The 15,212-nt window shown below is 30.7% G+C and overlaps 1 protein-coding gene across 1 annotated transcript in view; it reads left to right on the top strand.

Annotated features, from left to right (window-relative positions):
* The window catches only part of LKRSDH (lysine ketoglutarate reductase/saccharopine dehydrogenase), a 166,411-nt gene extending 151,686 nt beyond the window's left edge, over positions 1-14,725 (top strand). The window contains exons 16-21 of the mRNA XM_088265775.1: positions 152-264; positions 1,289-1,460; positions 5,452-5,546; positions 8,193-8,394; positions 9,572-9,757; positions 13,938-14,725. Of these exons, the coding sequence (XP_088121901.1) occupies positions 152-264; positions 1,289-1,460; positions 5,452-5,546; positions 8,193-8,394; positions 9,572-9,757; positions 13,938-14,056 (887 nt within the window). The 3' untranslated portion in view covers positions 14,057-14,725. The remainder of the gene's footprint in view (positions 1-151; positions 265-1,288; positions 1,461-5,451; positions 5,547-8,192; positions 8,395-9,571; positions 9,758-13,937) is intronic.
* The last annotated feature ends 487 nt before the right edge of the window (positions 14,726-15,212 follow it).

Raw genomic sequence — 15,212 nt, 5'->3', positions numbered from 1 at the left:
TCAGTGTAAGCCCGCTACTGTTTTAATACCGTCGGACCATCTTGTCTGGGGCCTACCCACGCTTCAAAAATCAGATGACATGGATTTAGCAACCTCTTAATTCACTGTGTGACTTTTTGTTTTTATTCATTTATTGATTTATATTTTTCAGGGTTGCCAGCTCCGGAGCACAGCGATAATCCTCTGCGTTACAAGTTCTCTTGGTCGCCACGAGGAGCGCTGCTAGCTACTATGTCTGCGGCCAAGTACCTCAGTAGTGGACAGGTAAGGTTACGATAGATTAGGTTAGGTTATGCTAGGTTAACTACATAATTGGCTGCTATTTTATGAATAAACCCTTCATCTAGAAATCCTCCTTGAATAATAATGGTTAATTCAAGTAAAAAATCACTGAAATCCAATGTTTGGATAGTTGGTCTGACGCAAGGTTTTAAGCCTTTGGAAAACATACTGAAAAAAATACTTAATATTAAAACATTTAGAAGAAATTTTCAGTAATTTTTGGGTATTTTTAAATCTACTTTCGTCATGCATTTCATCGTTGCCGACATCATAAACCAGTCTGATGATGTAGGTAAAGACAAGACCCGGTCACTGATCAGATAAAATATATGTGGAAAAACTACATACTTAGTTGTTCTTTTATCATATGAGTATAAAATGCAGTTCCACTAAGAAATGTCAGCACAAAACTTAAACCCTTACTTTAAGCTTAATATTTTAATTATGTTTGGGTGACTACAATATTAGGTAGCCGACGGTTATGTGTTTAACTATGCGTTCGACTTCACCAAATGTTGACGTTATAGATTAAGGTTACCTGATCGAGGTTTGACCGACAAGTACTTCATTACGTCAAAATGGTCCTAAAATTATATCGCGTGAATTCATAAACATAAATGTTTTGTTTGCAAAGACCCACCGATGCACCTTGTGTGTCTTGTCAGTGCAGTTCTTTTTAAATACGGTTTTCATTACACATATTTTAAAAATATATTTTAACATTATATATGTACATTCAAAAAAGAAAGAAAGAAAAAACTGATTTACAATTTTCACAGTATTACCCATCCCCATATTTTGCCTTTGGTTCATATTTAAGTTTACCCTCTGATCTCCGCTGACAACAAATAAAAAATGCTTAGAACTATATATTTGCTAATTAAATTATTGCTAGATTTTAAGGCTTATTATGTCTCGTAAAAAAATAATACGGGCACTATTCCATGTATAAAAATTATATATTTGAAGAATTTTTATATCTTTGTAAGTGATTTTTCTTTCATAGATCGTAGAAATAGCCGGTGGTGGGGAATTGATGACGAACCCTAAGCCCTTGGATTTCCTTCCTGGTTTCGCTCTCGAAGGGTACCCTAATAGAGACAGCACCCTTTACGCTGACCTTTATGGAATCGCGTCGGATGTTCACACAGTGAAGAGGGGAACTCTGAGATTCAAAGGTACCAATTTAAGAAATTATTTTTATTCACTATTTTTATTTAACATAATCCCCGGGAAATCGAATCCGGAACTTTTCTTCACTCATTTAATTCACAAGACCTCTCAACACTTCTTCTATGTATTTATTGACTTGGCGTTTAATTTTTAGAACTCCATTTTAATTTATGTATTAATTTCAAATCAAACACAGATTTTTTGAGTCTACTAAGTTGTATTTTATTAACAAAAAACACATAAAAAATTATATTGTGACAATTGTTTCGCCTTGTTAGGGCATTATCAAACAAATGTCAAACATTCGTTTGATAATGCCCTAACAAGGCGAAAAAATTGTCACAATATAATTTTTTATGTGTTTTTTGTTAATAAAATACAACTTAGTAGACTCGAAAAATCTGTGTTTGATTTAAAATTAAAACATAAACTTCTTCTATGCTTCTTCTTATCCTTATCCGCACCCAATGATGCATAGGGAACCGCTTCGTTTTGGCGCTGTATTATCTTGATAGTTAGTTACATGTTGGCAAGGTGATTACTCCTGCGCTTAGAGACCATTTTAGAGTAATATTATATAGATATTAAGGTGTATTATCGCTAATAATTAATTTCACTCCCCCCTGGGAATCGAACCCTGGACCTCCAGCACAGTAGCTAAACACGCTAACTATGCATAATTTACCTATAGGTTTAAAAAAAAGATAAACTAACTAGACAGAGAGAATAGAACGAATATCTGTAAAGTAATTAAGGAATCATAAAATTAAAGATTTTTTAAACGATTTTTTTTTAAACTTAAGCAATACAAACTGTGAACTGAATGTGCGTATCAGATATTTTTTGAAATCTGTAAAATAAAATAATAACAATTCGTTGTGAGTGAATTCAAAATAATATCATTAATGATTTCAAATGTAACATAAATAAAATCAAGTAAATTCCGAAACGTTTCAATCAATCAATTTTTCATTTTTGATACGAGTGGTAAGATATAAAGATCATATTAGTACATTATTATCTGCCATGAAGTGAGAGCGTGGTTCTTGACTTATCATTAATCCTTGCTTGTTGACTTAAGTTATCAGTGATTGATAATGAAACGATAGTAAAAATATAGTTTTTCAAAATTGTGATTGAATTATATAAATCGTATTCTATTCATCATTAAAAATAAAAATCAAAATCCGATTTATAATTCTAATAAATTTCTCAACTCTTATATTTATTTATTTCGCATTTTTTTTAAATGTCTGCCTCCGCAGTGTAATGGTCAGCACGCTCGGCCTACCGTTCTGGAGGTCCCGGGTTCGATTCCCAGGGGGGGGTCAAATAAATATAAGTGATTCGTTCACTATATTATTTATTCAATATTAACCTGGACTGGTACCTGAAGCGGAGGGCTGATCACCTTTCCTTCATGAGTAAATGATCAATATAACACTGTGTTTATATGAAGCAGTGCCCTATGCACCATTGGGGTGCGGATAAGGTTTTTTTGTTTGTTTTTTTTTTGTTCAAATATATAATGGCGTTGCATATAAAATATATTGCTTTTGCCAATGTCAAGTTAATTAAATAATATTACTTAATAATAAAATATGATAGACTTATTATAAAACTAAAAATTAATTCCGTTCACATTAAAAAAAAATAACTATAAGTTTGTAGATAATTGGGTTCAAAAGACTGAAAAAACGAAGGAGGTATAATTTATTGCTGCATACCAAACTACAAAATTCAGACCACAGAAAAGAGAGAATATAAACTAGACTGGTAGCAGAAACGCAAAACTGATCATCTTGCCTTCATACAATAATTGACAAAATTTCATCAATTGGATTCACTTCATTATATTATAGTTAGAAATTAGCTTCAAATTTGTACTGAGCGCTTCAAAATGATGTAAAAACCTATTTATTAAAAAATAAAAGAAGAAATCTTATTTTATATTATGTTTTTAAAAGAAGTGAATGTAGATCTGAGTTAAACTATTGGTAAATGGGGAAACTATGGAACAGGTAGAATATTTGGTATATTTGGGAAGTATGTTTTCTAGGGATGGAAAGATTGATAAAGATAAATAAATGTGAGTGAATCCTGGTAACAGAGTGGATGGTACATTGAAATCAGTTATGGCAAATAAAGTTCTAACTAAATAAAGTTCTAGTAGTCCTGGTTCCAACCCGGATGTATGGAAGTGAAGCATGGAGTTGGAAAACGAAAGATGAACGTAGACTGAATGCAGTCGAAATGCGAGTTCTCAGACTAATGTGCATGTTCAAATATTGAGAAAAGGTTAGAAAGCAAGGCTGAGATAAGCATTATCGATACAATTAAGAAAAGTGTGTTGAGATGGTTTGGACATGTGGAATAAATGAGCGAGGAAAGAACGATAAAACAAATTTATAAGGCGAATGTAGTTGGAAATAGGATCAGAGAAATATCAAAGAAAACTTTGTACGTCAAGTTTGTCAAAAACGTGAAAGCGGTCAGATCAGGAGATGCATGAATGTGGAGGAGGCAAATATTGTTTGCAAAGACTAATTGGTGTGGTGTTGTATTCTCTCTGCTTATTCCTAAGGAGAAACAGCGTGATGGTAATTTAGATGTTCTTATTGAAGTGTGAATTTATCATTTATTATAAATATATTGTTAGAAAGTGATTTAATTAAAATAACTGGTAGCATTTGGTAACAGGCATATAAACGTATCATTGAATCGGAATATATATGGTATAAACACATGCATATGGAATAAAACCGCAGTTGAAATTGCTTATTTCAGTTGTATAGGAAGGAAAAGGAGTGTGTTCTGAAAAGTGAATAGTGTTTCGCGTAAACAGACCATTCCGCGTAATAAATTCACGGAACCAGACATATTGTTATCTTCTAATTGGAAATATGGCTAGCGCTGCCACAAAACTGCATATTACATTACCGATACAACACACCGCGCCATACCGCCCTACTTCACGCAAGGCGTATTTGTGTTTAGTTATTATGAAATGTTTCTGACTGAAATTTGAGACGGTTCAAAACTAAGGAATTTGTTGATATTCCCTCTGTAAATTTATAAAAAAAATTATGGAATGTGCTCGACTCTCAACATATTTTTTTAATTCTAATGAAGAATTTGATGTTTAAAAAAGAGTAAATATATTTTTTTGTGTTAAAAAATGTGTATTTTTTTAAATAATTCATACTTTTTAAATAAAACAAGATAAATTAAATATAAAGAATTAAAGGTATTATTCATAAGAATACGATCACACACACAGACTTAATATAACATTAAAATGAGAATTGCACAATATGGTGCAATACTTGTTGCTGCAAATAAATACTTGTATGACGTTATTATGATGGAGCGATAAACTATAGATATAAGAAATGTACCAGGTCAATATATAACTATTTATATATATATATATATATATATATATATATATATATATATATATATATATATATATATATATATATATATATATATATATATATATATATTTAAAACATACAGTGTTTGTGTGTGTGTGTGTGTATAAAAATTAAGTTCTACATAAATTAAAAGATATAAACGCAATAATAATATAAGCCTATATCTATTTATTTCTTAACATTTCACATCACTTTACTTCAACTTCAAAAATTCAATACAATATACCCCATTAATATATTAAACCAACTGTTGTAATTGAATGAAAGATTATTTTAACTGCGAAAATAAATAGAATAAAAATAAATGAAACAACATTTGAAAAAAAATCACCCAAAAACATATAATATAAATATATTAATTTTCATTTCCTTCAAAAATTCATTCTTACATCGGACAAATATCAATGACCTTCTCTTTTCGGGTCTCGAAACGTTGAAATTTATATTTTGAAATATATGAAATATATTTAAAAAAATACTAAAATAATAGTTAAGCAGGGCATTGTTATTTAGACACGTTTGGATATGTGATATAACCGTTGTTAATTGTTTCCAGGATATGCGGAGTGTGTTCGCTGTATGCAACTTCTAGGACTTATTGACCCGAATCCACATCCCATGCTGCATCCTGATGGACCGGATATTACTTGGGTAACCACTGCTAATACTAACTAAATAATGTGATTTAACTCTGAGCACTAAAATACTGTCGTCATTTGCACTAACACGTTAATGATGTTTGGTAATGTTTTAAGCCTTACAATTAGCAAACTGATAAACAAGGAATTTAAAAGGATAAATAATGTGTTTGCAAAATCATTAAAGTCAACGTGATTATGAAGATTTTGTAAATAAAAACATGTTTTTGTTATACTTAATTACTTAAAAATATAATTTTATCGTAAATTATAAGTTAGGCTCTCTGTGAAATTAATATCAGCGTTTTTGTATCGATACAAATAAGTTTAAGTAAAATATCCAATCATAACTGATTTAAGTGTTTCGTGTAACTAGCTACTTTAATATACTTTTATTTTTGATTATTTATTGATTTATCGTAAGTTTAGCGAAATAGCATAACGATCGAAATATAAAAGTATAAAAAAAATAAGCACTTATTTAAGACCACTTTTGAGTTTATAAATGTAAACACGTCTGGTTTAGAGAACTACAGATGTTTTCATCAACGGGTGAAAATACAAATTGTATTTTCACCTGTTGATGAAAATATCTGTAGTTATCGAAAAAAGTCATGTTGACTTTATAATTGATAATTTAAAAATTAGTCTTTAATAATGGTTTTATATTTATATTCGTATATGTAAAACATGTTTTAAGAAATCACCCGCAATCACCTTTATATGCTTGTGTGCAGATAGGATAGTAAGAATAGGTAAGATAAATGTAATTATAAATCCTCGCAGGGGCTTTTGAGTCGAACTTGTAAACGATAAATATAACAATACATTGAAAGCTGTCCCATCGCCTGCCCAGATCTGATACAGAAGCATCTAGGCTTCCTGACAGATCTGCTCTTGCAAAGCAATTTTTTTTTCGAACCAAGTTGTGTAATTTATTAAAAATGTGAAACAATATAAAATTGTATCCCGATTTTACTGTGAATTTAAATTTAAAAGCTTCCAATATACCTGTCACTGCCAATCTAAATAAATACAAGTTTGTTAATCCGTAGGCAGTGAAAGGGATTAGTATTTAGTTCGATAAGTAAGCTAGATCCGATTCCGACCCGACGTTGGCCGGTAGACATACGCCCACAACCCCGACCAGCACAGCAGATAACGATACAGTAAGAATAACCTTCATGGCGTAAAAATAATTCAAATAAATAAAACTTATTTTTTATTCAAAATTTAAACAAAGTTAGCGGAACGCCATTCTGAATCTGAGGACAATAATTAAGTTAGCCGGCATCCCGCAAAGTGAGGTAGTGGTGCATTTTATTCTTTTTGAATTCAACCTCTTTCCCGGAAAATTACACTGTTGCCGTTTTTCTCTTTTTTCTCGTATCCGGTTGAACCGGAATGAGAAGCAATTCAATTAAAAAGAACACTAACACTGACCGTTCTGCCGTGTAGGCAGGTACCCAAACGGAACCTATTTGAATTCGCCTAAATGACTCCTTTGTTGGTCCTATCGAGAGGTATCCCCTTTTTACTGACTGAGAGTAATTTCATTGAATGTGGACGTTAATTACAGGTGGAATTTTTCAGTCGTTATGATGACTACTGAAAACAATAAAGGGATGTTTTTTTTTAAATGTTTTCAATGATACTTTTGGATTTTTGGTCATACCTAGTAAAGCTTAACATTTGAACTGTAAAAAACGGAGAGTGAAATGTGCAATTTAATAAATATGTAATTGAAAATAATGATAATCGCGTAATTTTCCTAAAGTTTGAATATGCAAATATATCTTCATTATAGAATCAGACCTTTCAAATGCAGTGATGAAGTAAATATAAAATTAAAATAAAAGATAATGAGACATATTTTTTAATTTTATTAATGTCTAAAGCATTTACTTTGAGGATTGTCATTTATAATTATTTTTAATTTTGTCAATAAAAATGTTGGCAATTTTAGTATATAATCACTCACTGAAATTTTTGTCTACCGGTTTCGAGACGTACCAGTCTCTTCGTCAGGATAATCACTACACCAGAATGCAAACAATATTACACGTCACTTCCATAGTACTACTTACACACAACGACACAAAAATTAATCACATGCGTTTTCGGTCGATCCAAGGCCAACATACAATAATGATTGTAAAATAACATGCACTAAAGGCCTGAATTGTTTAACATGTACTAAGGATGTTAGTGAAAATAGGTCAGGATTATATGGTTGAACAGGGTGGGTGTGGTCGAAATTGGGTTTTGACAAATCTTGCTTACGGCTTACATCTCAAGCTTGTATCAAGCGCTCAAATCAGAATGCGTTTTAATTTTTAATTTAAATTTTCAATTTTTAATTTTTACCAGAAGATAAAAACATCTGTAAGTTTTCGAAACTAGTCGAATATATAAATATAACTCATTAAAGTGGTATATTCAAGTGTTTAATTAAAAAAAATAATCCTTGCCTTTCAATAACTCCTTGATGGTTTTTTTCAAAACCATATAATTATTTCCAAGAAAAACTTATTTATTCAATGCAAAAACAATGTTTTAAGAAAAAAATCGTTTACGTAAAATATTATCTGGATTTAGAGAAAATAAAGTTGCTTTTAACGAATATTTGGCCTTAACGATGAATCTTAAATCTCCACAGAGGCAGTACATCTGCGAGCAGTTGGGGTTGGCTGACAGCAACATCTTTTTTGAGAACCTGAAGACCAGAGTGGTGGAACAAGGAGGTGCTGAGGGAGCAGCCGCTATCGAGAGCTTAGGACTGTTGGACGAGAAGCCAGTAAAGAAATTAGGCTCACCCCTTGACACCCTGAGTCACTATTTGTCCAAGAGGCTGGCATTAGGTAAAATATATAAATTCTATATTATCCGCCTCCATAGTGTAATGGTCAGCACGCTCGGCTACCTTACTGAAGGTCCCGAGTTCGATTCCCAGTGAGGAGGTCACATAAATTTCAGTGAGATTTCAATCTAAATTTAATCAAATATTACCCTGGAGTGACACTGAAGTGGAGGGCTGATCATCCTTCCTTCATTAGTAAACGATCAAAACAACACTGCGGTTATATGAAGTAGTACCCTATGCACCATTGGGTGTGGATAAAAGTTAGATGAGAGATATTAATATTTAAATTTTAATATAAAGTAAAACACTTGTTTAAGACCACTTTTGAGTTTATTAATGTAAACGCGACTAGTTTCGAGAAATACAGATTTTTCTCTTACACGGGCGAAAATGCAACGAATTTGTATGTATTATCATCAGTTTGTATGTAATTTAACCTATTGATGAGAACATTAGAAGTTTTTCCAAACAAGTCGTGTTTACTCATGATGAAAATATTGTCTGAAAACTTCAGTACACATCGCGCGCACAGACTGTGGCAGCGCGCCGCGCAGTCTTTTTAATTAACGACTAACGCACTCACTAGTCTTAAGAATAAAAGATGTGGGCGGGTATTTATATTAACGGTTTATGTACTTCTTTTATGATTTTTTAAAATAAAATACAACAAAAATTCCGATTTGTGCAGTTATATGTCCTATTTGCTTTGTTAAACGCATAAATAGATTTGTAAGGCATTTAATTTGGTATGTAAAACATTTAATTTAATTTGCCAAAGGTATTTAATTTGCTACCCGAAACCATTCAGAATTCCAGTAGTGATCATGTCTTTAAGAACAGTGTCCGTCGATGGTTGCTTCTCGTTGGAAGGGACAAGGTAGAAAGTGAGTTAATTAAAGTCCAGGTGTAATTATTTTATTGTAAAACCTTAATACTGTAAATTGTTATTGTATCTATTGTATGGAATGTATATAATCTAATAATAATAATAATAAAAATAATATTTTTTTTGTAAACATGTAAGTATTTCGGCACAACACAGGCCATGCCTAAAGACCCGTTATACAAATAGTAAAAAAATGTATGTGTCTATGAAATATATATATATATTTTTTATTAAAGTGAAAAATCGATTCGCATACGATTTTAAGTATTTTTTCTTCTTCATCGTTTAGGTAAAGATGAGCGTGATCTCGTGATTCTCCGTCACTCAGTGGGAATCATGTGGCCCGACAGCAGGAGGGAACAGCGTGGAATCAACTTGGTGGTGTATGGGGACGTGGCATCCAATGGTGGTCATTCTGCCATGGCCAAAACTGTCGGTTTTCCGACTGCCATTGCTACCAAGATGATCTTAGATGGTAGGTTACCTTTTATCCTAATTATACATACTATAATACATTAAAAGTTTACTAGTATTTATTTTATTTAAAGCTCTCTTATTTGATATTTGAATGTTGACAAATTTAATGTAAAGGTTTTTTATTGATATACATGTGAATTTTGATGTATTGATATTATGAAAGTTATCCAATGGTGGTCATTCTGCCATGGCCAAAACCGTTGGTTTTTCGACTGCCATAGCTACCAAGATGATCTTAGATGGTAGGTTACCTTTTATCCTAATTATACATACTATAATACATTAAAAGTTGTATTTATTTTATTTAAATTTCTCTAATATGATATTTGAATGTTGACAAATTGAATGTTATGGTTTTTGAAAGAGATAAATGTGAATCTGGATGTATTTGGGATTATAGAACGAATAGATGATTAAATAAATTCGAGTATGCTTTGTAGTGATGGAAAAATTAATTAAGATATTGAAAGGAACGTGAATGGTGGGAACAGAGTGAGTGGTGCACTTTAAAGCAAATAGAAACTAAACCAATCGGCGAAAGCTAAACTGGCACAATGGAGTCCTGGTTCAAAAGAAGGATGAAAGTATACTGTATCCGGTTAAAATGCAATCTCTCAGACAAATGTGCAGCAAAACGATGTACGGTTGGATGTTCGAATGGTGGCGTAAATAAGGATTCAAATGATGCAAGGCTGAGATAAACATTTTATATGAAATTCGACTTTGCCTCACTCATTTTTAAAACTAAGCGTAACGGACTTTCGTACAACCTTTCTTGCATATCATTATTATCAATATACGTAATTATACTTTACAACTATCCGTTTTCACCTTTAACACTAGCAGCTTACATTCAGGATTAGTTCAATTGAAATGACAAGTTGTGTCAATCATAATCAGCGTTACATTCGATAGATGAGTGGCTTACTATATAAAAGAGAATTATCAGATTTAAGCCACAACTCAAAAAGGACAAATTTGTCACGAGTTACTATGAACTTTATTTACTTCTTGTTTTCTGTTTTTTAAGTTGTGTTAGTCGTAATCAGCGTAACATTCGATAGATGAGTGGCTTACCATATAAAAGAGAATGATTAGATTGAAGCCACAACTCAAAAAGGACTAATTTGTCACGAGTTACTAAGAACTTCATTTAGTTCATGTATTCAATTTTTTTTTAAAGTTGTGTTAGTCGTAATCAGCGTAACATTCGATAGATGAGCGGCTTACTATATAAAAGAGAATTATTAGATTTAAGCCACAACTCAAAAAGGACAAATTTGTCACGAGTTACTATGAACTTTATTTACTTCTTGTATTCTGTTTTTTAAGTTGTGTTAGTCGTAATCAGTGTAACATTCGATAGATGAGTGGCTTACCATATAAAAGAGAATGATTAGATTGAAACCACAACTCAAAAAGGACAAATTTGTCACGAGATACTATGAAATTTATTTAGTTCTTGTATTCTGTTTTATTAAAGTTGCGTTAATCATAATCAGCGCAACATACGATAGATGAGTGGCTAAGTAGATGAGTGGCTAAGTATAAGAGCAAGATTAGATTGAAGGCATATGAAGGCGTACGAAGGCGTATGGAGGCGTGTCCGTGTTACGTACTAGTTAAAATACCTTTTTTGCCTTCTTCCGAATGGCGAATTGCCCCAAAAGATAATGTGGCATTATCTTGAGATGCAATATTTCAGATAGTACAGGATTAGCAATCATTATTATGCCGCGTGTTATTTTATGAAAAACCGAAAACACGTATCTTTAATAGTTCAATCATAATTATTACTCAGTTACCTATCGAACGATTTATATAATCTCTTAGATAATTTCCATGATATGTTTAGGAATTTTCACATGAACAAATAAGAATTTAGAATAGTGATGATTTCATAAATTTATTCGGCAGTTACTTTGTAGTAATATCATTTAATTTTTCATTAAAACTTTATTTTTTTTGTTCACAGATTTTAGCCTAAAATCACAAAAGATTTTACGAAATAGTGGTATTTACCAAGTAAAATAAATATTAAAAATAAATTGATTTTACTTTACAAAATTGAGCAAAGTAAAATTAAATCATAAGGTATCCTCCAACAAATAACCATTGATTTTGCAAATTGCAATATTCGTATCGACACTTTAGGGTTACATATTCGCTAAAGCAGAGTTCCGCAAACTTTTTCTGTTCAAGGTACACCTGCCAAATCAAGAATTTTTAGAGGTACACCAAAGAAAAAAACAAAGTTTATTTAATGTTGATTTATTGTTAAAATTAATATAATCCGAATACATACATAACATATGATATTTGATGCGAAATGTGAGCCTACTTGACTGAGCACAGGTGATAAAAATGTGGAGCAATTGTTGATAAGGCTGCTCTGATCTCTTTGTTTATCGTCCTTAGGCTCTCTTTTTTTATTTAATTTTTTTTATTTTCATTTATTCATATTTAATTGTAGTCAGAGTCAAAAATCCCAATGCGCATACTATTCGCGCAACAAAGCGCCTCGCGCTCAATACTTTCAGGTATTTATAGGTGTAGTATCTTCACAAAACTATACTTTTTTCCGAGGCACACCAACTAATCAGCACGGTACACCAGTGTGCCGCGGCACGCACTTTACGGAACATTGCGCTAAAGAGTACAATATAGTAGAACCAAAATTAGTTTCTAAATTGAAAAATTCTTAAAAATCTTAATTATATGCAAGTTTGTAGGAGATTTTAACCTGAAAATTAAAACAGTTGAATAATATTACTTTTTAATTTATTTTTGTTAACATGACTAATTTTGAAATGTAAGGACTTGTTATTAACAGGATAAAATATAAACAGGTTATATAACAAGTGGAAAAACATACTACGATTTCATTTGTATTTGATAAATTATAATTATTTTTCAAATATTTTTTTTAGACTTTTGTTGTTATGAATATCAGTAGTCTTGAAATTAGTCATGTTTTCATTCATAGAGCTTAAAAGTGATATTATATAAGTGTTTTCAAATACTTAAATCATCGTTTTCTTCCACAGAGTTAATTCCAAATCAATGAATAATATTCGTATTAAATATTTTTTTATAAATTTGCTCCTACACTCTTTAAATAAAATATTCCACATAAATTTTGAAGGGTGATGGTTTGTATAAATATAAATATTTGAAGTATTGTATGGTATCAATTGTCCGGGGATTCAACTAACGATGTATTTATTGACGGGGATGAGTTTGCGGGGGTCAACTTTTTTGAGACCCATTTGTCAGTGCACCATCTTATCTTACCTTCTAATTATATTTTAAGTGTTTTTCTTATCTTACTTTTATGTGATTGCAAATGAACAATTGTTACCCTGTTCAGCGATAACTATATATGGTAATAAATAACAGTCCGATGTTATCATATAGCCAATTATCTTTTTATATTGATCTCATTTTAACAAAGGTGTGAGATGTTTATTTTGCTGTATATTTTCCGTGTGGAAAACATCTTTAACTTTTATCTCGCTACCTAACACCTGATATAATAAATGACGAAGAATTATAATTATAATCAAAATAATATTTCTCTAATTTTAGTTTTACGTTTAAACCTTTCGAAAAATGTATATTGATCATCACGGCGTTTTCCCGCAGAGGTAGGCAACGAGAATAGAATGTCACTCTAATCTGTATTTGCAAACAATCTTCGCGTCTTCCACATTCATGCATTACCTTATATAAGCCCTACTAACCGCTCTTGAGCTAGTATTTTACAAAAACGGTGCCATATAAATGATCTTAATTATATATTTTTTTATTACTAAACCAGAAGATTCCAACTCCTGACTGGACTACGACCAGATATTTTAAAAAGTTGATCATACTGAGTTTCTTCAGTTTGCTTTTTATAAAGTTCACGCTTCAAAAAGATTATTCGTATGAATACGTAGAGACGAAGAGCCTTCCCGCGGATATTTGTACCGGAGTCTCACTTAAAAGGTCAAAGCACCGCATGTGGCTCCGGAGCCACACTTTACCGATCCATGACTTAATCCATTTTAACAAGGGTATTTTGTACTTGACCATTTTGTGTGTACCAAGGTACGATAGCCCTATTTAATGGGTCAAGTCTCAACTTGGCTATTTATATCAAAACCCTATCTCAATATTTTGATTCTATTTTCCAGGAGAGATCCAGCAAAGGGGTGTCGTTCTCCCCTTCACTCCAGACATCTACAGACCGATTTTGTCCCGGCTAAGGAGCGAAGGGATTAAGGAGACCACTTCATCCACGTGGTCTGAATAGATTGACTTGCAAAGCTGAACACTGAACAGAGGGGGAGTGCTGAAATAATTGAATGTAAATACTTAACGTTAGGGCTGAATTACAAGTGGGGACAGTGAATTGAATTAATTAAAATAGAAAAGACGGATAAATGTAACGTAAACTTATGACTATCACTAAAACTTATAAAGAATAAATTAAAGACAGTTAAATATATTTTATTACTTAAGCATCCGATGAGGGTAGTTTACATATAGAAAACATTTTTTTTCTTCAAATTATCCTCAATTCAAGTTTTGCTTGGTGAACTTGTTATTTCTTAAAATCCAAAGTGATGCGTATTGAAATGCATTCCGCATCATTTTCAAACACCGTACGTGAAGCTCAGTCTTAATTTTAGAGTTGTGTTCTTAGGACGTTGAAGGATTTACCAAGCAAAACTTAAATTCAAAATGGATAGATATTGCCATAATGTGAAATTATCTGATTACTTAATGCGTTGAATGTGTATGTGTATGCATGGTAAGAATGACATGAGACGTTCCAATAAATTACATTTTATTCTAATCATATAATTATCTCATTTGTTGGTTCTTGAGCTTATTATAAATAAAAATGTTTTTATCAATGCAGTTTTTTTCTAAATTATTCATGAAAAGCCTACACAATAAATAAATGTTTTATTTTGTTTCCTGTTTTTTTATAAACAAATCCTTCCTTTCCTAAAAACACTATCATAAGTCTCACATAGTACATACGGTTTTATGACTTAATCAATATTTATATATATATATATATTTATATGTATATATATATATATATATATATATATATATATATATATATATATATATATATATATATATATATATATATATATATATATATATATATATATATATTTATATTTATATTATATATATATATATATATATATATATATATATATATATATATATATATATATATATATATATATATATATATATATATATAAATATATATATATATATATATATATATATATATATATATATATATATATATATATATAATATATATATATATATATATATATATATATATATATATATATATATATATATATAAATATATATATATATATATATATATATATATATATATATATATATATATATATATATATATATATATA

The sequence above is a fragment of the Brachycentrus maculatus genome, unplaced genomic scaffold (genome assembly GCF_059751285.1).
Source record: "Brachycentrus maculatus isolate JH-2025_06_01 unplaced genomic scaffold, ASM5975128v1 h1tg000258l, whole genome shotgun sequence".
Taxonomy (NCBI): domain Eukaryota; kingdom Metazoa; phylum Arthropoda; class Insecta; order Trichoptera; family Brachycentridae; genus Brachycentrus; species Brachycentrus maculatus.
The sequence above is the reverse complement of the archived record's forward strand: the minus strand, read 5'-3'. Positions and strand labels throughout refer to the sequence as shown.